The sequence below is a fragment of the Parasteatoda tepidariorum genome, chromosome X1 (assembly GCF_043381705.1).
Source record: "Parasteatoda tepidariorum isolate YZ-2023 chromosome X1, CAS_Ptep_4.0, whole genome shotgun sequence".
Classification (NCBI taxonomy): domain Eukaryota; kingdom Metazoa; phylum Arthropoda; class Arachnida; order Araneae; family Theridiidae; genus Parasteatoda; species Parasteatoda tepidariorum.
In genome coordinates, this window is record NC_092214.1 from 56,812,336 (window position 1) to 56,839,733 (window position 27,398).

At 30.8% G+C, this 27,398-nt stretch overlaps 2 protein-coding genes and 1 long non-coding RNA gene across 9 annotated transcripts in view; 1 reads left to right on the forward strand and 2 right to left on the reverse strand.

Moving 5' to 3' along the window:
• Positions 1-5,151, forward strand: part of LOC107448943 (uncharacterized) — a 121,389-nt gene extending 116,238 nt beyond the window's left edge. For all 6 annotated transcript variants that reach the window (XM_071187895.1, XM_071187896.1, XM_016064314.3 and 3 more), the window contains one exon: positions 2,492-5,151. In XM_071187895.1, the coding sequence (XP_071043996.1) occupies positions 2,492-4,481 (1,990 nt within the window). In that variant the 3' untranslated portion in view covers positions 4,482-5,151. The remainder of the gene's footprint in view (positions 1-2,491) is intronic.
• Positions 882-14,252, reverse strand: LOC107448945 (uncharacterized). Of its 2 annotated transcripts, none has more exons than XR_011638283.1 (3): positions 14,007-14,252; positions 11,230-11,338; positions 882-1,199 (listed from the first exon to the last, which is right to left on the reverse strand). It is a non-coding gene; the product is annotated as an uncharacterized lncRNA (long non-coding RNA). The 2 variants fall into 2 exon arrangements; XR_006224973.2 differs by lacking the exon at positions 14,007-14,252 and adding an exon at positions 13,623-14,000.
• Positions 14,253-16,374: 2,122 nt separating this feature from the next.
• Positions 16,375-27,398, reverse strand: part of LOC107448944 (protein phosphatase 1 regulatory subunit 3C-B) — an 18,448-nt gene continuing 7,424 nt past the window's right edge. The window contains exon 2 of the mRNA XM_016064319.4: positions 16,375-18,514. Coding sequence (XP_015919805.1) covers positions 17,428-18,456 — 1,029 coding nt within the window. The 5' untranslated portion in view covers positions 18,457-18,514 and the 3' untranslated portion in view covers positions 16,375-17,427. The remainder of the gene's footprint in view (positions 18,515-27,398) is intronic.

Here is a 27,398-nt window from a genome sequence, read left to right on the forward strand (position 1 = left end):
GCCACAACAAAAATATTACTTTTTCCCCCAATTTTGAATACTTTTGTAAGCTAACGGCTTTTACCAAACAAACTACAATTTATGCTAACAGAAGGTTGTGGAAGAACCGACCTGTGAGGTTGTTCCAAACAAACCCATTTAACTTCTAGTGACCCAAGCATACTGAGTTCAATATAAATTTCAAAATTTAAAAATCTTAGTTGGAGGTTAATAGAAAGTTCTAGAAGGTGGAAACAAGTTAGATAGGAACCTAATAAACCTATAAAAATTTAAGATTTTATAAATCTCTCAACAACAACAAAAATGCTTAAGGAAAAATATTCTTTGGAAGTTCTTTGAACTGCAGAAAAAAAGAGAGACTGGAAAATTACATTAAACCTGAAAAAAAAATATATGTAAATAATTGCAACTCTAGTTCATTTAAATAAAATCAGGAACTAAAGGGCTATGCGGTCAGCAGTAATAGAAGAAAAATAGTATTTTTAAAATAAAATTGGTGAAAGTAATGATAAGCAGCCCTATAAATACAGTACATAGCAGATTATAAGCAGTCCCCCAATGTGTATTATTTTATCTGCTATGTAAAGATTTTTAAAAAAATCCACTGTCCATCTTTAGTAACTAATTAAGGAAAATCCATTGGCCTTTCAGTTAGGAATACAAGTCAATTGGACCATGGGTTTTGAGTCACAGTCTAGGAATTGGCTATGTAAGCTTATGTCAATCAAAATGCAATTTCAATTAAATGATTCTATATCTGTAGAACAAGGTGGCCTAGAAATAATGCCTGACGAGTCTGGTGTTACTCTAGTTTTTAAACTTTTGAGAGAGTCTATTATTATTTTTTTTAATTTTATTTATCAAAGTCATGATAAAATAAATACTTTCAGACAATTATTTATTTTCTGTTTTTAATTACATCAGAAGAAAATGTCTTTTTGTCAACATTTCTCTAGTTATAAAAAATTTTTGCTTATGCTTAAACTTTTGAAATTGTGTACAAATAGTACTAGTGAATACATAGTTGACAAATTTACTTATTACATGTCTTGAACGGGAAGCTACTTTTAAGATTTAGAGCAATGCAAGACCTTTGGAAGAAGTTTCAATCCCTCAGGCTCTTGACATTAAAACATATTTTCATCAAATAAGCTTGCTGTTATCACTGCATAACAGAAAACAAAACAAAATGCCAGAACCTAACTCCAAAAAAAAAAAAAATAGAATTAATGAATGGATTAATAAGAAAAAATGTGTTAGCATAAAAAAAATAATTACAAATTATTAACATTTTATTAATATTAACCATAAATTAAATATGATCCTTGATTGGTTGAAGATGTTAAAATATTTCCTCCCTGCTTAAAATAAGTAAATTCCCAAGACATGAACCTAAACTTGCTAGATGATAATTAATTGGAATATTGCTGATCGGAAAAAAAATAGTAGCAAACAAATTACAACTTCAATTGTAATTCAACAAATTATTAATACTAACAAATTCAATTTTTGCATCTTATAAAATTGTTATTTAAAAATTGGAACATATTAATTTAATAAAAATAACTTACAACATGAGATTGTGCAATATCCTAATTCATTACAAACATTCACTAAAATAAGAGCATGATTATTTCAAACAGTCATATTTTGGTTGACAGTAATTATAAAGTTGTATATAATTAGATAAAAACTTATAAAGCAACTTCAGTCAGTAAATACTTTTAGTGAAAAAATTGTTAAAAGATGTGAATTTTTAAATCAACCCTTTCCTCTTTGGCTACATGTCCTAAAAAGTTTGAAAGATATATGAGGATAATCTGAAAAATGAGCTTTCCAAAGCTTGTAAAAAAAACACAATTTTCTGGAAAGATTTATTGCAAAATATACAGATATATTTCAGCTACTTCTCAACATTAGAATCACCAGGATTGTATCACTTGTCATACCATAGGATATGTTTTTGTAGTTTAGTATCATGGTAGTGTGCTGCCTGAAAATCGAGCCAGTGTGTCTCTGCTTTCTACACACCTTTGCGGAAAAGTTATGCCCAGCCAGGAATTTCTTCTTTGGGTGCAAATAGCTGGGAGTTAAATTGGGAATATAGGATGGTTGATCTGACACATCCCTGCAAAATTTCTGCATAAAATTCTTTGAAGAATTTGTCATATGCTAGAGAGTGTTGTCCTGTAGCAATACCACTCCACCACTGAGCATTCAATTCCTCTTGTTTTGAATGGCACTAAGTTCTCTAGTGTTGTAGAGAAACAATTTCCCTCAAACAAAGATGTGCAAACAGCTCTGACATGCTGGCTTAATTCCAAGATATCAGACTTTAATACAGGCAGAGTAAATCTATAGAGTGTTAATAAGCTAATAGCATATTTCAGTTTTACCTAAATGTAAATCTTCTTTCATTTTTCACCTTTTTTTTTTAAAAGAATTTACAATTCGACGATTGCACATTAATGTTACAATTTTCTTTTTCTAGACCTCCCGAACCAACTAGTGTTGTACGGCGAAGATCATCTGTTGGAATTCAAAGGCAAGCTTCTGTTTGTTTATCTGATGATGAGGATCAATCATTTGAGGTTCATAAACAACACCATCCTACTTGTACCCCAGATCATCAAAAATTACCTGAACATTCGCACCGAGATACAACTAAAGTTGCAGCTATTGTTCATCACAGCTGTAATGATAAACCTCTAATACCACATAGTTGGGATCAAACATCAGTGTGTTCTTCCACTTCACAACCTGTTATGGGAATTCGTCATCCTCCTTTCATTCATTCACATTCATCACCTGATTCAGGAACCACTGCAGGTGTTCTTGACGCCAAACATGCTCGAGTATTAAGTACTGTTTCCTTACATGGAATACCCCCAGAAACGCTTGCCCGTGTGGTTGATCTAGAAGATTACCATTACAGTAGGCAGCAACTCTGGGAACTAGCTGCTCAAGGTGCAACTCTCCTAAAAGATAAATCTCAATCTAGTTTAGATATTGCCATTGGAGCAGAAGGATGGACTGTTGATCCTTCCGAAATTCAACAAGCCACTAGCACTGAAGCAGGTATTTTAGAACAAAGTTTAGAACAGCATCAATTAGAACATATAAGATTACTTCTCAGAAGGTATTCTCCTGTAGATGAAGAAGATGTAAAAATATGGAGTAAAGTGCGTTATAATGATACTGGGAGTAGGGAGGACATTCGTGAAGAAGTTATTGAAATGATATCAGGAGAAAGTTCTGATGATAGTAATTGCAGTATTGAAAATGAGGTGCTAAAACAACAATCGCGACAACTATGGGAATTGAGAGCTACTCTTGAAGAAGAGGAAGACAAACTCAGTGATGCAGTAGAGCTAGAAGAAGATCCAATAGAAGAAGGTACATTAGGTGTCCAAGACGTAACAGCTTCACATGCCACATCATTTGAATCTAATGCAGATGTTTCTTGTGATGATCCTGGTTATGAATGTGATGAAAGTGATTACTTACAACTTCCTTCTCATGAGTTACGTCGGCATTGCTATAAAAGTTTATTGACTAGGCGCTTGCAGAAACGTACACCTGGTACTGAGAGTAGTTTTGATAGTGTAGAAAGCTCATCAACCGATAGGACAGAAGGTGCTACTACATCATTTGAATCTACTACTGATAATACTGATAGTACAGGAGAAAACCAAACAAATAGATTGCAACAAATGAAAGCAGATAGTGGTTATAAATCAATGGAAAGCAATGGTAAAGCTCCCCGTTTATGTAGAAAGCAATTACAATTTACCCTTGAAGGTGACAGTATGGATCAAATGATGACAACCATGGAAGGTACATTTGATGAAGAAATAGAGATATTCAAACCTGATGTACAAATAACTGAGTCTATTAAGACCAAATCAATGGAAACTTCCAAGGTAGTCTCATTTGAAGGTGTGATGGTTAAAGATGAAGGTCTTCCACCGTGCAAACCCCAGGTGCACAAAAAGAAATACAAGAGTGCCTTGAAAAAGCACAGTACTGAAAGTGATATACAATGGAGTGAGCAAACTGAAATGGTGGTAGAGACTCGTGGCAAAACATCAGTTTTTCAAAGGTTCTTCCGCTCAGGGCGTCTTAGATTTGATAACCTGCAACAGTTTAGAGACTACAGTATAGATGAAAAGTCAGATGCTTTATTTAAGGAATTTTCTCGTCATGATTCTGAGGGTGAATATTATCGTAATCGGGGTACACGACTCCATAGTCACATGAGGCTTCATCATAGATCACTGCCATCTACTGAAAGTAGTAGCCCTCATCTTCCAATATCAGTGCTTTCACCTCAAGTCAGCATTGAAGAAGAAAGCTGCGAAAGTGGAGGGGAGGAGGATAAAGCTAAGGCAGCTGATAAGCAGGAACAAATGAGTAGTCCTCATGATACCCAAGCTCAGATCCCTGTGATATGTCTCTTACATGGTGGAGAACAACAGTAATTATTACGCAAGAATTCTTATAGCCATATCGTGGGACCGAACCATGACTCTAAGTATAACAGTATTGTATTCTTTGTAAAGTTGTACAGTATATACCATTTGGGCACAAAAGAATGCAGTTAAGATTGATATTAATTTGCACCTCTTTGCTGCCTGTACAGTCATATGTTCAAAAATATGTTTTAAAGGACTGAGGAAGTTATTTGAAAGAATGTCCTTATGCCACACAAATATTTTCATTTTCTAAACATCCAAAGTTCCAAAACTAAGTATAGAGCTATAGTTTATTTCTGCTCACTATTTCTCAATTCACAGCTATTATGTTCACAAAGTGCCAAGATGCTGAAAAATTTGAGGTCTGACATTTTTACTGACATAGATTGATTTGATGAGTGATTATATGTCAAGATTGACTGCATCTCACATTTTTTCTTATTCTGTAAATAATATGAGAAAATGTACATGTTGTTAAGTGTGTTTTAACTTATGCACCTGCAGAAAATGGCAAGATAATTTAATTTTTTTATGACGATGCCTTTATTTGCAATTGTTTTTATGTAGTCTTCATATTCTTGGTTTTGATTAAGATCTTGCACAAGATGCATAACTTAATTTTTTTTAATAACTTGAACTGCCAAAATTATAAAATAAAAATATAAAAAACTGTGTCCTTGTGACTAATTTGAATTTTTTATTTTTCTAAAATGTCACATGAATAAAAGGTTTAATCAAAACTGGTTTGTTGTAAACTGAGCTTGAAGACATTTTCATTTTAGTTTAGTAACATCATCTTCATCTATTAAAATATATTTGTTTTAAAATATTTTCATTTTCATTTGAAAAATCTTTCTATAAAAAGAAGTTTTACTGAATCTCAGTTTAAAAAAAACAATAAAATCCAAGATGATTTTGGAAACTGTTGTCTTAAAATATTTCTTCTTATAAATAAATATGTTTATTTTTTCTCTCTTTCTCTTTTTTTTTTCTTTTAAACTTTTTAAAATACATTAAAAATCCTCACTTGTAATAGAAACTTGAAAAAAAGATTAAGCAATTATGTCTTGTTTTTATTAAAACAAAAATATTTGAACATCATAGTTTTAAGAAAAGTCTTCCATTCAAAAGTCTAATTTTTTCCTAGTCCGGATTAGATTGATTGAAATATTTTAAAAACATAATCTAATGGGCTAAAATAAAAAAAAATTTAAAAAATATTCAATAATAGTAGAAGTATTACTTGAAAGACAGTCATAATAAATATTTGTTAAATTATTAAAGTTGATTACATTACTTCAAATAGATTTCATGTGGCTTAAGTATTTATTTAATAATGATTTAATGCATTAAAAAGTACATATAATAACCTTTGTCAGTTGATTTTAGACTAAAATATTTACCAAATAATTTTATTTCACATTTTCTCAACTTAAAATTTGCATTCAAATTATTTGATATTTTATGATTTTTATACATTTTTAGATCAATTTTGAAAATTTCAGATGAAATATTGTTTAAATAATACTTCAGAACAGGGATGCCCATCCCCCTCAACGCTTATGGGGACATCCCCTAAAGTATGAAAAATCATTCCCCCTATTTTTGCAAACAGCAAAAATACATATAAAATATTTATTAAAGTAACAATATTTTACCTATATCTGATCTATCTCAATTAAATTCTCTGTTAGAAATATTTTATAAAACATTATTTTCAGAAGACAAAAATATCATTGTGAATAATAATCACGAAAAAAAAGCACTGAAAAAAATAATAAAAAGAGGCCCTTAAAATAACAATGCAAAATTGATACACAAATTGGTGGTGATAAGTTGCCCTCTTTGCCAATTTTATAAATTTAACGACCCATAACATTCAGGCTGTTCCGCCCAAATTTAATTTTATTAAACATTCAAATGTAACTAGATATTTGTTAAAAAATTTATTTATAAATAAGAATTTAAAGAAATTTTTTAACATTTTATATTTTTTTAATTACATAATAGTGTATTTTCATATATTAGGCATACATCGCAATACTATCTCAAGGTGTTTATCTTCTGATTAGTTAAAAATATTACAAAAATGATAAAATTTCATTACAAGGAAGTTTATCTGATTATCATATCACAATACAATAAGTGTAATTATTTAGTATTAGAAAATTTTTAAAGCTCATATAAAAATGTGAAAAGTTCTTTTTTCCAGATTTCAAACCATAGAGGTGAAATTTAATGAAATGTGCACATCACTAATAATTTTTGTACTTTTTATGGAACCACATGACTGTAGGGCAAATCAAGAGAGTATTTACAGCCTTCAGTTTCTCCTTGTTATTGATTGCAGACAAAAGCTGTCTGATCAAAGCTGCAGCAAAAGAAACCTACTAAAACACCTGCAACTTAGTTTCTTGTGATCAGATATTAAAAAACTAAATATTTTCTTGAAGCTAATGAACTAATTTTTAAAAAAAGTAAAACAATAAACTCGATAAGAATTTTTGAAGAAAATCGCGATTTTTGGGTAGTCGGATACCTTTCGTAAAACTTAAGTGGTCGCCATCTCAACCTATAAAAGAATTTTTTTTTTTTTTTAAATTCTTAATGTTTGTTGTATGCAGGTTAACAGTTTATGTGTGATCATGCGATTGAGGCTTTGAGGGAAATTCAGGCAGCCAAAGAAAAATTTTCTATCGAAAAAATATGACTTTGCAAATTTTACCTTGTTAAAAAACATAAAATATCAGTTTGTGTATTTATTAATTGGAATTCCTTTAGGTTTATGAGTGGGACCTTTAATTTAATAAATTAATACTATTTCAACATATTTTTATTCAATTCACACTTTTTAACAAATGCTCGTTTATTCAAGAATTGTATAAAATCAAGCAAAGTTCTTTTCTTATCTAAGCTGAACTTTCCAAATATATTTTTAAAAAGTTAATGTTCAAAAAGAAAATTTTTAAAATTTATGGGAAATTTTGATCCAAAAAAAAAAAACTTTGCTCTGAGGAAATATTAGGTACTGAGAATTCTTGTTTCTACGTGAATATTTACAATAAATATAATATATTCCATGTTTTTTTAAAGAGTTAATTTTTTAATTAAGTTACCATCAATATTTACTACAGTTATTAGAATAAATTTCCTAATTACATGTTATTTTATTATGTTATAATAGTTTAGTAGGTCAACATTCTAGTCTATACACCTGAGCATCAATCGAAAGAACAGTTGCAAATTTCGGTCTTATTCATACAAAGCTGAAAAATTAACTTGGAGTACTGAGGACTTTAAAACTATTTTATTTTTTATGCTCGCTTGCTTTGGGGAAAAGAGTTAAAATGGAAGTAAATTAAAACTGATTTTACGTATAAAGAATAAGATGATTGTTAAGTGTTTTTTTATAAGATAACTTTTTTATTTTGAATAATTAAAAAAATTAAGGGATTGGATAAATTTTAATTTGACACACTTTATATTTTCTTTACACCTTTTATTATTGACACACTTTATAATTATTTACTATTTTCTACACCAAAATTTGGGTTTTTGATAGTAATTTTCAAAACAAAAAGAATTTTATGTTATAATAATTCAAAAACATAATTATTGATGGAACACTCGTAATTTTACATGTATGTTAATTTAAAAATACTTCATATTAATTATGACTAATAACTACCGTTACGCCAAAATTTTGGGCTTTTAAAGTTCTTAAAAATATTTTTTGAGTACTTAAAATGTGCTTATTTTTTGTTGAAAAACCCTGTTATTAAATATTTGTTTTTACTGCTATAATGTTTGTAATTAATAATCCATTTTGTTCAAAAAGGTTAAATATATGGGAAAGTCGGCACTTAAAGAACACCTTTATGTTAAAAAATTAAAATAATGTAATGCCTACCTGAGACTATACAAATTAGTACAATAGTATTGGGAGTTATAATGCTATACAAATTATATCTCGTGGTCTAAGAAAGGCACTTTTTATAACACCAGAAAACTTTAAATTCCATACTGTTGTATTGCATCGAAATTTACATTGGTTGCGGCAGGGCACTATATGCAACGGTCATTCTACACTTTTGATTGAAATCGAATTATTTATACTTCATAAATCTTGACAATATGCCATATCTAACGTTAATGATTATGTGGTTTTAGTACATTTGTGAAGGTATATAATACATGAAGTTTTGGAGTGTATAGATTTGGCCAAAACTCTTTTATAACGGTTAATGGTTAACATTGTACACGAGCTAGGTCCCTAGCAACTTACAAATAAGAAAAAAACATTGTTAAATTTGCCAAATCTTAATTTTGTGATATATCTCCTACCTAAAGCGTAAGGTTATTATATTAAAATAATAAAAAATACTAGTTACAATTTTTTAGAGTAACATCAAAGTAATAATATATTATATTTAAATTTATTATTTCACGGACAAAGCAGGGAGCAGTATAAAAATTAACCATCTACCTCCTAATCAATCTAGACTATGTCACCTTTTTTAAGAAAGAAAAGTTACTATAAATTTTCACAAATATGTGGAATGTATGTTTGGTGTTTTGGATTTAACACCTAATACTTTAAGTATACGCACATGTTTTAAAAATTGATAGTGCTCCGCTGCTATTTTAAAGTTAAAAACATTAATCCAGAAGGGGAGAAAGTTCAATTAGAAATGACATTGTTTCTGTATCATTTCTTAGTTTAATCGTAGTTCCCTTACATTTATTCGAACTGTCTTGGCATTTGCATTCTTATCAGCTGTTTGTTGCCAAGTGCACTTGACATCTTCCATTACAAAAACTATAGTGCCTTCATCCACTAAGGTCTTCGGGATTAAAAGACTTGAATGAATGAAGGTTTTATAGTTTAGAGGTCTCTTTCAACCCGACCTAACTCAAACGGGTGAGACGGTAGGGAAAATTTTAAATGTGGTTTCAGTAATCTAAACCGCGGTGGCTCAGGGATTACAGCGTTCGCCTCCCAGTGAGTTGACCCAGGTTCAAATCCCAGCAGTGGCCGTTGACACGCACCAACCATTGTGCTGGCGTAAAATATCCTCAGCGGCAGACGGGTCTTGTGATAAAATCCCCTTGCCATCGGACTAACCGTGAGAGGCTTTCATGGTTTACCTCTCTATGTAACGCAAATGCAAATTTGTTCCATCAAAAAGTCCTCCACGAAGGCTAGTTTTTCTCAATGCTTAGTCCATTTGTTCCCTTGTCTTCACGGTTGGGTTCAAAATTACAAGGATACGAAGTTGATCATTAATAGTCGTCAACTCTGAATTGGATCGTCTTGTCAACACCGATTATAAAATAAAAGTTTGCTCAGAAGAAAAAACGATAAAAATCATCATTCATATGTTAGTGTATAAGTATGAAAAATAAAAATTTTTATAAAAAATTTTTTTACATTAATTTACAATGAAATTTTGCAAAAAAATTTCGAAATCTTACTTAAACTTCAATTTAGAGGAGTATTATCTATTTTGTTTGCGTCTTTACTAATATCGATAAATTATTTCCTTCAATTTTCATTCCATTAAGGAAGTTATTAGTTATTTTTGTCTCCTTCAAATAACATTTACCTTATCAGTAAGCAAATGTAGATTCTAAATAACCTCGGGGCATTTTATCAGCTTTTATTTCTTTTTTATTGAGATTAATAATGATAAACCTCGTTATATTTCTATCTATCATCTAGGGGCTTTTTGTCGTCAAGTATTTTGTAATCGTATTTCATGAAACATCAATACTGTGCCTAAATAAGAACATTATATTTTAACTTATTTGGCACAACATTTTTGTAAATTAATTTCCACAAATAAGTAGGAAAAACCTTATTTTTATTGAAGAAAGTGTATTTACAGGGTACGCACTTTGCACCAATATTATTGTTCTATTTGAAACTTACTTTTAAATTGTCGGACTTGTCATATTACTATTTGAAAACTACATTTTTAAAATTATCCCGAATTATACCCTTCACATATTTTTCGTTAACCTAGCGTCCCGCAGTGGGCTGATCGTTAAGACACGGTTCCCAGCAGATCACCGAAGTCAAGCATCACTGGCTGCGGTCAGCGTGCGGGTGGGTGACCACTTGGATCAGTCTGCGTAGGGACCGAGGGTGTGCGGTATTGGTCCTCGTTAAACTGTGCTACCGTAAAGTGCTCGACTTCGCGTGCAGGTCGTTGGGCTACCGAAGCGGGGGTGCCATCCCCTCCGCAGAGGATCAAAATTGTGATGGCATGTCTTCGGATCATTCTCAGGGATGTTTCCCAGACCGTCGCCAATAGCCCATTGTGCATCTCTAGTGCGACGTAAACTGCACAAAACTGCAAACTGTGTGCAGCTCTAGTGCGACGTAAACTGCAAACTTTGTGCGTAGCTGCACAAAGGTCTATTGGCGGCGGTCTGCGAAACATCCCTGAGGATGATCCAAAGACATGCCATCCCAATTTTGATCCTCTGCTTTGGTAGCCTGACAACCTGCGAGCGAAGTCGAGCACTTAACTGCAGAACAGTTAACGATAACCGATACCGCACACCATGGGTTCCTACGCAGGCTGATCAAAGTGGTCATCCACCCTCACACTAAACCGCAGCCAGTGATGCTTGACTCTAGTGTTCTACTAGTAGCTGTGTCTTACGATCAGTCCCACTGTGGGACCACAAATTATAGAGTTACAAATTATGCATTTATTACAAGCCAGAGACACAGAGAGCATCAAACCTTGCATGCCTGAAACTCTCAGAGTGTTTGGCGTAAGGATTATTTAATACTGTCGAGGAGACTCATAAGGACCTTGTCCAATTGAAAAGCAACAAGAAGTAAAAGACTACTGCAAAGAAATATAAATCTTGAGTGTCGGAGCAATTACAAATATTACAACAATAAGTATATTAAAAGAATAAAATTATTCTTGCCACCATTGAACACTATAAGAAAAATTCCGCTGCATTGAACACAATAAGAAAAAGTCCGTTAAGTGTTAAATGATTTTACCTTGCCCACTTAGAGATAATGCCCTTGGACGTAATTAGCAGTTTTGAATTAATCTAAAATTAAACATATTCTTATTTTCATCATAGTACTAACTTTGAATCGGTATATAATGTTATGGACATCATTTCAGTATAATTGGTTTTTTCAGATGCTTAAACACATAGCAACATGTTTGTAAAAATCATTTGAAAATATCTTCTAATTAGACAAATATTCTAAATTTGATCTCTTTTTTTATATTAAGTACAACGTTTAGTTTCTTTACCACTTCTTTCTAAGCAATATTCAAACCAAAAATTTATATAAATTTATACATAGCTACAATTCAGCTTAATTTATTAGTTGCGTTGAAATTTGATATCACTGAACGTATAAGGTATTAGAAGAACCTTATCAATCATTACCTCTTTTAACAAATAACCTTACTTAAATGCCTTATTCAGATAATTTTCAAGGTAGTAAGATGAATGACTGATAATGATTAAAGTTGATTATGAAGTATATTTTCCTTGCAAATTTCTTCGGCAGATTTTCCTCTTTCAATAAAAATTTTATCGAACAAAAACACAATAGTACTTTAAATTTACTATAAAAAATTACATTTATCATAATCAAAATTATATTTTTAAAAAAATATTTAAATTCCAGAACTACTTTAAGAATGTATAGCTAAGGTGAAAGAAATTTAAAAAATACATAAAAAATATTCCACATGAAGTAAACAAGGCAGTTTACTTTAAGAAGCTCTATTTTTTTATAAATTGGGTTTAAAATTTTAAAGGTGCAAAGTTGTAGCATAAAAACCATTCATTCGTCACTTAGATTTACTAGAATGCTTATAGCTTTTGATAAAAAATTTATTAAAATGTTATGCTCATAATTGCTGAAAATAACCGATTCTTATTTTAAAAAAATCTTATTCTAATTAAAATATTATTAATTGTATATTATAATAAAATGAATTACTGATATAATATTATCAAATAAATATAAATTTTATAAGATGAGCCAGAAAAATAAAAATTAGTAAAATTCAATAATAATACAAGAAATATTTGTTTTAAATAAACATATGCATATAAAAAATTTAGAGACTTGGTGCAAGAACAATGTAGGTTCAGATTTACAAATTATCTGAGCAAGAACTTGATATGTCCAGATTCACTAATTGTTGGTGCAAAAACAATGTAGATCTGGATTTACAAATTGTTGGTGCAAGAACAAAGTATGTTTAAATTTACAAATTATTGGTGCAAGCTAAATAAAATTTGTAAAGATAATAGTTTGATGTAGTTCTCTCCTTTTTTAATCTCACTGATGTAGACTTAACAAAACAACTGCATTTATCCATAATCAAAAATTTCTAACCATTATCATTAATTTCGTCCCACTTTTCAATCCTTGACGCAGATGGGACACTGATGTCTCTTTTTATTCATTTTTTCTAGAGCTTTAATTACAAGCAAAAATATATTTTGATATTTTTTAATTATCTAATAGCTGACAAATAAGTTTAATAGCTGACAAAAAAAATTCTGTTAGATTATCGGAATTATATTTGTACTAAAGTATAAAATTCAAAAAGCATAGCTTGAAATTTTTTTTTCATTCATATTCAAAAATTTATCAACAATTGATCTTGTAAATTAAAGAAATTTCAATTATAAATAATTGTTTCTCTTAGAACTAAATAAGTGCAAACGTGAAAAATTATTTTTTAGATGTGAGCCATATTTGGAAAATTTTCATCTTGAATGCAAAATGCCCGATGCTGTATTTCATAATCAAAAATTATTAAAATACTAAATTAAATATTTTCCTCTTATTTTGACCTAAATTAGTACAAAATAATGAAAAAAAAGTATGAGAAATATATTTATTGAAAATTCTGCGTCAAAGGGTTAAAAAATGGATATTTAGTACATTGTTTCTCAAACCTTAGACATTAAATTATTTTTTGAGACGTCTATGATTTAACTTGAAATGACTTTGAATTAATTGAGCTACTCTTATCAAACTTAAATAAACAAGAAAGTATTACATAAACAAAAAGCACCATATCATTTGAATTTTATTCTAAAAAGATTTTTATTACAAACCAGAAGAATTTTTTTACTTACATCGAAGATATTCCAACTGTCACTCACTAAAAGCATTCAATTTTTTATATTCATAAATATTTTCTGGTGTAGAATAAAGATTCGAAAAAAAAATTTGTCTACTTCGCTTTGGATATAGAGATACTTATATTTTTGCATTAAAAACGTAATAAATTTGATTTCAAACGACGTGAAAATGCTTTTGTTGACAAACCTATTTAACAAACTTACTCTTACATCACCACAATAAGTCTGACGACGCGACTATTAATTTATCGCTAAGTTGGCGATAATTCAATGGATATTTAAAGTAATTAGGGTAAAAATTACATTTTGGAGAATATATATACATATTTAGCCAGAGTAAAACAAACAAAAAATAATAAGTATGAATTTTTAAGTTACTTTCCTTTAGAGAAGGCGTTTTAAACCTTGTGCATCAGAGGACAACAAAAATAAATTTCGGGAAATCCCACTGGCCACACACCTGCTAGATAATGTTTGAAAAAACAAACATTAGAGCAGATAATCTACTTTTAATTTCTTACATATTAGTATTTTATTAAAAAGTTATATAAATTTAGAATAAATACATTTTTTTAATTGCTTTAAACTGTAAAATATGATTCTGCGGAGATACTAAGCAATTACAGTATAGTACAATACACATTACACAATAAAAAGAAAAATACTTACATTACAAAAAAGAGGAATGTTATTTCAGTTGAGTGAGTTTCCTTAGTGAGTGAATTCTCTTACATCAATATCATGTGAAATATTTGTAGTTACACTACTTAAAGTATATTCCAAATGTTGCTCAGTCAAACGCGTTCTTGCTCTCTATATCGCATTTTTTTCACCACTGAACAGCCAATTTTCGGGTTTACGACTGTCAATGTTCAACTCCGTAGCTTGTAATTTTGAACTTTTAATTTCTTCCGAAAAGAAAACTACATGAGCAAGTAATGGAACAAACTAGCATTCCTGGAGTACTTTTTAATAGAACTAACCTGCATTTGTATGACACGGAAAGGAGTACCGCGAAAACCTCCCACGGTTAGCTCGACGACAAGGCGATTCCGCTATAGGATATTTTACGTCAGCACCGTGGACGGATCAACCAACCGATGCTGGTATTCGATCCTGGGTCATCTAATTGGGAGGCGAGTGCTCTATCCGAGTCACCTCGGCTCGTGTTTTCATTTCATGTTTTATAATTAGCGTTGAACAGCCGACCCAATTCTGAGTTTGCAACTTTCAATACTCAAATCCACAGCCTTGTAATTTAGAATCGAACGCAAAAGACAAGGGTACTCCTGGATCAAGCATTGGGACAAACTAACTATCGTGGAGGGCATTTGGATGGAACAAACCCGCATTTGCATTACATGGGGAGGACAATCGTGAAAACCTCACACAATTAGCCCGACGATAAAGGGACTAACTCATGATAGGTCTACTACAGAGGATATTTTTCATCAGCACTGTGGTCTGTGTGAGCCGAGAGGAAAATTCGAATCAACCACCCACCGCTGGGTTTCGAATCTGAGTTACCTAGAACGAACGCTCTATCCCCTGCTTCAATGGGTTCTCCCTGGCCGAGCGGTATCGCCCACCAAACGCTGTACAAAGCACGGAGGTAGCAGGTTCGAATCCTGCTGTTACCCCGGATGTAACTTTGTGCTATCTGTCCTTCTATTTGATAAAAGTTTATAAGCCTAAATTGAACACACAAGCCTGCAAATGTATGTATTTCCAATAAACCTGTTTCAATTGTCATTCTACGGCTTTTCTTCTTCTTTTTAACTACACTAATAATGTAAACTGAATGAGGTGGTTAAGCTCTCGGAATATGCGTTGTTGTTGTTCATTTACGTCGCACTGGAGCTGCACAATGGGCTACTGGCGACGGATGATCCGAAGGCATACCATCACAATTTTGATCCTCTGCAGAGGGGATGGCACCCCCGCTTTGGTAGCCCAACGACCTGCACGCGAAGTCGAGCACTTTACGGTAGAACAGTTTAACGAGGACCAATGCCGCACACCTTTGGTCCCTACGCAGACTGATCCAAGTGGTCACCCACCCGCACACTGACCGTAGCCAGTGATGCTTGACTTATGCTGGGAACCGTGTCTTAACGATCAATCCATTGCGGGACGAATATGCGTTGAAAACCCTTACTATAGGGGATAAAAAATTAGGTAAGAACAAAAGTTATTCAAGGTGATGCTTACTGTAGAAAGAAATCCGTATAATATTGCTGCCCATGGGATTGATTTGTAAACCTAATGCAATCATTAATTATCTTTCTCTAAAGTATATCTGCCGAAGTATTTATTTCCAATAGTCCTAAAAGTTATGCACTAGACCAGTTATTTTTGAACTTTCCTCGAATCTTAAAAGAAGTTAATACAAAGACATAACTTAACGCGGATGTAGATCACATTTTTTATACGCTACAATTCATTAAATATTTTATTGGGCATTAAATTATTTTGAAAATTAATTAATATAATTGAAAATGCAATAGTTTACAGCTTGTTGCTCTTTGGATCAACAAGTTGTTAATTTGGTCTAAGATAATTTTTTATTCGATTTCCAAAATTAATTACGTAACTTTAAAAACAAACCATATGCTTTATTTATTTATTTTTAGGACAAATCCTTTTTAAAAGAAAACATTACAGAATGCTTAATCTACTTCATATTAAAAATATTATATTTTCTAAAATATAAACAACCATTAAAAAAATTTCAATTCATTATAAATTTGAGAAAAATATAAAGAAATGTTTTATTTAAAACTTTTAAAAAATACATTTTTGATTGAATAGGTACTCATTGTGTTAATCGGTATTATATTTACAATAAACTGTTCAAAATGGACAGTTAACATACACCATACTCACAACATACATCATAACTCTAAAATTTCTCTTACATTCAAAATACAATTTAATTCCAAAACAACTATTTTTCACATTTTGGACATCGATTAACTTTATTTACATATAAGCTCCCCAACTACTATACATTTAATGTTAAATTTGCATATTTTTACTAACAAAACACGTAAAATGCCACCTAAATGTTTAGATATTAAGTTAATATCAAGAAAAATTAAATATATTTAAGCAGGATGTCCATTAAAATATTTTTAAAACTCATGTAAAAATAACGTACAAAACTTCTACAGTATAAAAGTCACAAATTAGTATTCAAGCAAAAATAAAGTTGTCAAAGTATGGCAAATCATTATCGAGGCCAAAGAAAAGAATTGGAAATAAAATTATCAAAAGCAATTTATTTAATATGTATTAGTTCCTATGGCCTCATTTTTGACAAAGATTGTAAAAATATATTAACAGCAATGACTGCGTAATACTTCTGTATTCGAAGTAAGTTCTTAATAAGAGTTACTTTTTAAAACAATTGGAATAAAACAAAAACAATTTTACTACAGTCATTTCTTAAAAGTAGCCAAATAGAATAATTTTGAGATATCTAGATTTTCTAATATTCAACTTCCACACCAAAAAATTTATATTTACAATTCCTATTTTACTCAATATACTACAAAAAACACGCCCAAACACAATTCTAAAATAAATCGATGTTTTTAAACTTACATTTATACAAAAATAATAACATAAAAAAAAAATCGATCATTGATTCGTTTATTATTCGTCATTTCATTGTCGTTAATTGTTCATTAATATAGTTCATCGTGATTTGTAATTTTAAAAATTCCCCCGGAAATTATAATTATTGTTAATCAATCATTTATTTTGCAATCCAAAAATTAACGTATTTCTTACAGTGTCACCAGTAAGGCTGATTATTAATAAAATTATTCCAAGAATCTATTTCAGAAAATCTTTCAATATTTTCAGTAAGAGATAGAGTTATTCTATCATTTGATTTTTTGTTGTATGAGCGGTTAGGCAGTACAGTCTTATTTTTCACAATTTCTGTAACCAATCTATAATTAACACCACCGGTGTTATCCCAATACTTTTCTTTATTGCAAATATATCCAATGCAAAATTCAATCACTTCGAATTTTAAAGCCGAAGGGGGAATATCAATACTGAATGTGAAGTTGTTATATTCATAGTGTTTTTCAGGATTTTTCTCTGGTTTTAAGTACGTTGCTTTGACATCAACCGACGATAACCATCTATCAAAAGAAATACGGACAAAAACATTTTTCTCATAAACCAAGTTTTTCACTTTAATATTTCCTTGCAACACATATTCGTTGTTCGAACCTGATGCCCTTAATACTGTACGAAAATTATCAGACCATCTGTCTTTTAGAGTTTTTTCTAAGCCATTTTCAGCTTTTGTCTTGATTATCGCAGACTCCAAGACCACCTTATTTGTTTCCAACAGCTCTATGAGCTTGCTGTCAGTCCAAGGAGGGTTTTCAGAAGCAATTTTCCAACCTTTTATAAATGTTGGTCCATTCTGAGTATTATTCCTTTCTGGAACCGTTGTAGTTGTTGGCAAAGCAGACAAGCCTGGAATCTCACGTATTTCAACCAATCTGAATCCTTTGTCATCAGCAAAAGATACCTTTTTCCTTTTATTGCCATCTACGATCACTTTTTTGCAACCTTTGGAGTCATTATTAAAATTATATGAATCCAAAGTTTCCTTGTTTTCAAAAGTAGGTACACCTTTGGAATCTTTTGGAATAAGTATATGACTTCGGGGAAAAGAATAACTTTTGAGGAATCCATTATCATTGTCATTGTTTGAGAGGGAAAATTGACTTTCGACAAAACGAGAGAAGTCAAACAAGCCAGCACCTGTTTGAGACAAAAACACTTCCAAATCTACAGGCATGACTATTTTACAGTTGCTTTATTTTTAAGGGCTAACTAGGTTCATTAGTAGTAGATACCTATAAGAAAAAATTAGCACTAAATAATTGTACTCCAGTTTTAGAAACAATGAAATACACTTTACAATAAACAAAAATGTGAAAGGTTGTATTCACATTATGTGGGATATTTTCGCATAATATGATATTTGATATTACGAAATGGTTTTCCAACAATATGAACAAGACTAATTTCAAAACTGACATTAGTTAAAGTACTGAGGTAATTTAATATATATATATTTANTATATATATATATCTTGCTTTTTTTTCTAAAAACAGCACGAAAGTGAAAAAGAGACTAATTTTTAGTTTATAAAAATAATTTCCAAAATTTGTTAATTGAAAAAACTCTCTGCGTAAAATACTTCTACAAAAACTTTAATGTGAGTTTAAAAATATGCTTTAATGCGAACTAATAAGCTTTTATAGAAACTTTATTTTCCCCCACTTGGAAAAGTATGATTTCAGGAAGAATGCTTTAAAAATTTGGACAGACGCATTAAGTATTAATAATTTTTAGAGATAATAGTTTTAATACAGTGTAAACAATATCGGGGTATTGTTGCCACTATTCTTAGTGTTGATGGAAACTAAAGTTCTTTTTCAGTACATGTATTCACATATTTTTTATTTACTTTTTCATTGCTATATTTTTATTTACTCACTTTTTATTATTTGTTTACTGGCAACACATACTTTCATATGCATTGGAATCAATTTATGACTTCATCGCAAAAATATTTCACTTAAAAGGAAGCACATTTTTAGTAATACGCTGTTAGAAATTTCTCGGAAAAATGGTTAAATAACAATTTATTTAATTGTTATTTCACAGCATTCAAACAAAACAGTCAAATAACCATAAATAAGATGGTATTAAAACTGTTAACTATGAGAAAACCCGTTTATTAACTGCTTTCACCTAATATAGTTAACAAACCAGAATTTTATCTCTCCAACTAAACCCACCTAATGAATTAAGCCACTTAGTTTCAAGCAGATGGGAACATGTTATAGTCGAGCGAACTTATCTGTCACTCTCATGACCGACAGAACTGGGTTTTGAGTTCCAACGTTGACACCACAATGTTTCTTCTATTCCCTTTAACACATGAAGAATTTCCACTGTCCTGCCCTTCCCATTTGTGACCCTGTGCTATGAGAGTACGATACTGTCCTTCAGGGGCCCCCATCAGGAGGGAAGGTGGGCGCACGATGCGCTCACTTANCACCACAATGTTTCTTCTATTCCCTTTAACACATGAAGAATTTCCACTGTCCTGCCCTTCCCATTTGTGACCCTGTGCTATGAGAGTACGATACTGTCCTTCAGGGGCCCCCATCAGGGGGGAAGGTGGGCGCACGATGTGCTCACTTAAAGCTTGGGGGGGAATTTTTACACTAAATAAAACGAATAGTTTGGGGGGGGGATTTAGAATTTGCCCAAGAATGCGCCCAAGAGCTTGGGGGGATGGGGGCCACTGCTGTCCTTCACGCCTAGATGGCAGCGCCATAAAGCTGATAAACTATCTCCAATGTCCAGTTAAATTTCTTTTGTTATGGTTTTGAAATCATGTTTGTTGTAAATGATTCAAAAAAAAACATATGGTTTTATATTCGTGGTTTCCTAACCATACTACTTGTAATCAGTTTCAAAACCGTAAAGGTAAAAAATATTCTTTACCGTAAACTTTACGGTTAATTGGATGGACAAACTGCTAGCTATATATATATATGTGTGTGTATATATATATACACACACACAATTGGAGAAGCGGGAGTTTTTTGAGACAACTAACAATGTTATTCTCCTTTAAGAGCGATTAATCGAAAACACCATGTAACGACACCATTAATATATTTTCGAACAAATCAAATGAAAATTAAAAATGAAAACTATTTTAACGCGTTGTCATCGGAGGCTGAACTTTCTGCTCAGGCCACGTCAGTCGCCGGTGATTCACACTGAACTTTGGGTTTAGGTAACGTCAGTCACCGTTGACTCACACTGAACTTTCCGTTTACGTCACGTCAGTCGCTGGTAACTCACGCTGAACTTTGGGTTTAGGTAATGTCAGTCACCGTTGACTCACACTGAACTTTCCGTTTAGGCAGCGTCAGTCACCGGTGACTGACAGTATAATATAAATCTAAAAAATTCACTTGTTTTAAGTAATTACGGAAAACTTATTTAAAATTTACTTAATGCCTGTTACAATTTTGATCTATTTAAATTTGTTAATAATGCTATACCACAATAGGAGTATAATTTAATAATTTTAATCACGTTATTTAAATTTAACAAAAAAAAGTGTCTCAAGTCAAGGTATAATCAAGGTATAAAATATTTAAAAGTATCAATGAAAATGTTCAGGTCTTTAGCAGAAACACTTTACAACGTTGCGTAAGAAAGTCTATGAATTTACAAAAATGAAATGTAAATATTTTTTAGCTAAAGGTTTTCCAAAGTCACATTTTAATGGCGAAAAAATAAAAGTTGTTATCGATAACAGAAAAGTGTCTGCGAAATTTTTAAAGGAGAATTCCATTGATGAAAGGACGCATAATCATGATTGCGCTATCTGCAATCAGGATAAATGTGTAGCCTATTTTTTATTAGTCGGATAAAAAAAATAAGAGATAAATAAATTTATAAATCAGTCATACAGTTTTTGAATTCAGCTTAAAATTGTGTTTTTAAAATAAATATTCAAGATTGGAGTTTGTATTCATAACTGAAAATAATGAGTTAATAAATAAAGTTTTAAATATACATAGTATATAATGAAAGTGCCTAAGAGCAAAATATTTTTCATCACTAATGAAGAGCCGCTAAAATAACGCCTACGTGAAGCATACAAATTATTTATCCCTAATTAATAACTTATAAAGAGACAAAGCTTTTTCTTTTCCTGCATTATCTCTTAACAGTTTCTCAAAAAAAATATCTCGTGATAATTTAGGAAATGTTTGCTCACTATGATTTATACTCATATTTATTCAATGAGCTATCCACCAATAAAATATCACAGTCGAGCTTACCGTGAGAGGCTATATTGTCATTTTGTTCCTTAACGCACGATAGTACGTTCTCTATGCAACGGTATCGGTCACAAGCTTACAAATCTGCATAAATTAATGCAAGAATATCGCATACTCTCTGCGTTTCTCGGCAGATTATGAACATGGCCAGAGAAAGGAGATTGGCATCGTTCTCAGATTTTTACTTCTTCAGTGTTTAAGAAATTATAAATCCAAAGCAAGATTGTGCATTTCAACATATAATAGAAAATTTTCCATTCTATTAACATGCATTGAAATTAAAGTAAAGTGCAAATTAAAGTAACATACCTTTAAATTAAAGTAATAGTTTTAGTTTTATGGTAAGAAACATAACTCCTGGTTATTTAAGATAATTTTAAGAATTTTTAAATATATACATATACAAATATGGTTAGTCTTTGTTGTTTATATTTATCAGTATCTATCCTAAGCTCTTGATAAATTTAATTGACTATAAGAGTGCAGAAACTAAGACCAAAAAAATTTATTGGAATAGAGATCATGAAAAATCCGCACAAACAGAGGAAAAAGTATGTACCGGGATGCGATTTTCCAATCCAGCGGCCTTTGACGATCCAGTCTCCTGTTTGGAGATTTTTCTCTTGGCTGTAGTTGGTGACAATTATAATACAAGTTTTTATTTTTTTAAATGTGTTACCTAAACTTAAAAAAAAAAAAGTTAAAAATCAAGTTTTTTTTTTTTTTTTTTAAATTTAAGGTGCTAAACAGGAGAGCGGGTCATTAAAGACTATTCGAGAGGATAATCGCTACCGTAATACGTAATTTTCACCAATTAATGCCAGAAAAAAAGAATTTTACGTTGACAAAAGTGTATGTATACTATAGGCCATTTAAGCTCTCATAACAAAATAATACAGACTACATCTTCTTACTTGACATCAGATATATGTTCTACACCATACACTTCAAAGTTTTCATGATAGGGTATTAGAATATGAAGACCTATCTTTCCTATAATATCTTTAAGAAGTAGACAACTTGAGACATTTTGCTATGAAAACGTAAATGAAATGCTATGTATACCTGAACTTGTTCAGTAAAAAATTCTTTCTCCATGTTTATTATTACTCTAGATATCATGCAGTTTTTTACTTAAAAGAAAGTAAACATATCAGTGCTAATATATCATGCCTAACGAAAACAAAACTTTTTTTAATTTGTTTATTTATTTTGGCATTCCACCTTTCTAGTTTAAGATGAAGAAATACTTCCGACATCATCTTCGCAATTCACTTGGCCGGATTCGAAACGAACAGTTTCTATTAATAGTTCAAGTTTCTAAGACAGTTAATTCCAGAAACATTTTTTCTGACATGAATAAAAAAATTAAACGTTTCAAGGTTGTAACTAAAAGCGACGAAACATTTTACACTCACAATCAATCGGGAAATTCATTAATGATTTCTTTGTTTCTCAATGACACTTTTAAACACATGATAAATTGTGTAATTTGCTTCGAAAAATTCAACGTACTATATAATCCGTGAGAGTGAATTTTAGCAAAAAATATTATGTATTAGTACTGCGTATTATTTTGTTTAATTTAATTTTAAAATTCTGCCTGTTATTTGAAAAAATGTATTGAAATTATCCAGATTTAAAAACGCCAACTGCTTGTTAAATCTCCTTTTAAAATGGTATTTCTTTTTTACAGAAAAGAGAAAAGTGGTTGCACAAGTGTTTAATTATTAGAACTTATTTTTCAGATGCAAGATAATTCTGTTAACCATAATATATTAATAATGTAAATGTTGATGTTTGGAGATAAAGTCAGGATAGTTCTGTCTATCCATAATACTTTAATGTAAATGCTTATATTTGGATATAAATTCAAGATAGTTCTGTCTACCCTAATATATTAATCATGTAAATGTTGATATTTGGATATAAAGTCAAAGCAAAGAGCTTTTTTATTTTATTCTATAACAGCGTTGAACAGCAGACCCAATTCTGAGCTTACGACTATCTATGTTCAACTCAGTATCCTTGTAATTTTGATTCCCACCCAGAAGATGAGTGAACTCTTGGATCAAGCATTGGGACAAACTAGGCTTCGTGGAGGACTTTTTGATGGAACTATATAACCCACATTTGCGTTGCATTTGGAAATCACGCGTTGCGTTGGAAATCACGAAAACTTCCCACGGTTAGCCCGACGGCAAGAGGACTCTTTTTATTTGTGTGATCTTGTTTAATAAATATACAGGGTTATTCATAATTCCTTCTGCCTGTAAACGCCATTTTTCTTTACCACAACTGGCTTCAGTGGTACATGTTACTGCCATCTACCGGCAACTGCTTAAATTGAAACTTGAATACTTTCGGAATAATTTCATATATTCTTTTCTGCCATATTCGTCTCCGTTTTTTTACTATAACGCTTCGAAACCCCAGAGGGAATTACGAATAACCCTGTATATTAAGAGTTTCTTAGACTATAAAATATATTGCTGGGAAAGATGTCTGTTTGTTTCTTTCTTTCAAAACATTCTACTTGACACTTGGTAACATCACTTGAAAACGATATCTCTTATTTCAATACTCCAATGATAAGATTACTATAATTAACAACGAATGTTTCCCGTTATCAAAACAAGAAAATAACAGGATTAAAAAGTGTTATTTCGCAATACAGAAAAAATAGTGTGCATTCAACAAGAGCAAATGCATCATTTTTGAGTAGCTAGAGTTGAAGATAGTTATCAAAACATGAGATTATTACTTGAAATGCAAGCGATTCAAATTACAAACCAAATTCTTGATAAATTTTTTTTATTAGATATCCCCGCAAGGCAGTCTGATAAAACTTATATCGTACGATAAAAACCTATCGCATGACAAGATTAAAATTACTTTTCAACTGCTAATTTGAAAATTCTGGTTAAAATATTGATAACTGAAAAATATTGACTCATTTTATGTTTTGTTATTCATCACATCTGATATCAAACTAATGCGATATATTCTTTTTAATTCAGCTAAAATATATGTGGGCTCTACAAATTATTTTTATTCTTAAATCTATTTCAAATTTGTAATGATATATAATTAAGTACTAAAAAATTAATAATTAGCTCTATGAGATGACCATGGGTGATGTATGTGAGAGGAGGTATGAGCTTTGCTCTACTATATCAAGGAAACTAAAGAGACTTTGTTGTAGAAATAATTTGATATTTTCAGTAAAAATTAAATCATATTTGACCATTGATTGAAAGCTTATGTATGTCACGTACAGGGAATTCTAGTTGCACCCCTTTTTTTACTTCAATCTGTTCCTTAGAATTGCTTCCAGATTGGTACTTTCTAAGTTTCGGAATTATCACTACATTATAGAACGAAACACAAAAGCGTCTTATTGCTTACTAAAGGTGAAACGGGTTTCGCCCAGCATGAGTCCGACTCGGCTAGTTAGCTGAAAGTAGTCTCCCAGTTCGGGCTCATGTAAAAGTTTTCATATACGTTATTATTACTTTCTAACAAAACAAAAATTCCGAAAAATACATTTGCTTCTCTTTTTAAGTATAAAAATAGTGTAAAATTATGAAGTTCAAAAAATTAAGATGCATAAATTGTTTTGATAAATGCATAGTAATTTCAATTAGATATCGCTATTTATCCTTTTCCTTTGCGAAATTTGACCGTAAATTTTTGAAAATTTCTATTTTATATCTGCGAATTTCGGTCTTTATCTGGCATATTAAATTTTGAACTCGTAGGCTTAGATTCAAACACCTCGGAATCGGGATTCTTAAAGTGATCCCCAATCCATCTCTTTCGCTTACATGGAAATCAGTGTGTGTATTTTTATACCAAAAATGATCATAAAAAAACACTTTACTGAGCAATTTGAAAATGTAGCTTATTATTACATGGCTGAAAGGAACAGTTCACGATCAGTAAGAATAAAAGGGGGAATTTAACTAATTTTTAAAGATAACTGAAGATACTGATCATATTAGTACATACTTCCTTCATTTAAAAACGACTATTATATTGTATTAATTTTCAATACTTTACTAAATCAATAATAAAAAATTAAAATTATACCAATTTTATGGAAAGTAATGAGGTTTAAAAACAATGTAACAAGTCCCTGATGCATTCTGTATTAAGAGAGAAGCGTTGTTATAAGCAATTTGCGCGATTAATTAAAAAAAATCTCCTCACACCCTGGGCCACATATGTGGACGTTCAGTTTTTTTTAATTATAATTACTTTCAGTAATATAAAGAATAAAAATTTAATAATAACTTATTCATTGCAAAATTCCTGAATAAGAGAAGCAAAAATTTTATGGTTTGGCGGCACTGATAATGTTATTTCCGATATACAGATAGATATACAAAAATACAAAAAAAAATTGAGAACAAGCACAGGGTCACATTGGATCAAAAAAGTAAAATTAGAAACATTCAATGTTTTTTAAAGGCTATCCAATGATACCAAACTCGAACTTTCACACCCACCCCAACCTTGAAATCTTAAATATGAACCCCTATTTGTTATTGAAGATTCGAATTCTCCAGAAAAAAAACCTTATTTGAGTTGTTGGTTGCAAAGCATATCTTTTAAAAAGCTCTTATTTATCACAGATGATATTTGATGTTGTGTATAAAAGAAAAAAGGTCAGAAATTGATGCGTGTTTCAATCATTACGAAACTATTTCAATGTATCTATAAAAGGTACAGTTTCCCAGAAAAAACGGATCACCCTGAATAACTTTTGATCTAATGATAGGATCTTAACGTTCTAGGTCTCAAAGGTTGGTCTCAATGATTTGAGAGGTTGACCTCAAATATGCTAATTTATTAGTGCAGACGATATTTCAAGTTATGAAATCAGACACAAAAACGTACTGTCTCTGAATAAACAAAACTTTTTTTCGATGGATTCAGATTTCAGAAAATCTAGTTATAGGGGGTATCCGCAATCTTGGAAATAGTTCGGCCAGGAAAGCGATCCGAAGTTTGGACCCCATAATGTTAATTTTACTTTTTGCGTATTTCGCCATATCTGAAGAACTTTTTAAGCGAATTGAAAATTTTTTACACACAATTGTAAAATTCGTTTATCCAAAGATAATGCCATGAGAAAAAAAACTTTAAGTTTTTATTATTTTATTTAAGATTTGTAGAAAACATTTTATATTATAAAGTACGCAATTTTTTGCATCATTTTAAGGAATGTAATTTTACATGGCAAAATACAAAATTTGGCCAAAATCGGTCGAATAGTTTCTAAGAAATCGAATTTTATATATCTAACTTTTTAGAAATTCAATTTCTCAGAAACTATTTGACCGTTTTCACTCCAATTTTGTATTTTGTCGTGTAAAATTACGTACTTTGAAATAATGTAAAAAAATTGTGTACCTCACAATTCAAATTATTTTACACTATTATTTAATAAAATAATTAAAAATAATAAATATTTACTAAAAGTTATTTTTTGTATGGAATTATCTTTGGATAAACAAGATTGTATAATAGCGTGCGAAATGTTTTCAATTCGCTGGAAAAAAAAGTTCGAGATATAGTGAAATACGAAAAAAAATAAAATTAATATTAAGGCGTCCAAAAGCTGGAGAGCTCTCTTGACCAAACCATATTTTCCAGATTGCAGCTACCCTCTATATTTTGGGGGTTAAAAATCCAAATCCGTCGAAAAAATTTTATGTTTTTTAGGATTGAGTCTTGGAACGGGAAAATCAGATTATTAGATCAAAAATTAGAGGGTGGCATAAGTATATTTTATATATATATATATATATATATGTATATATATATATATAACAAAATATATTTTGTTATTTA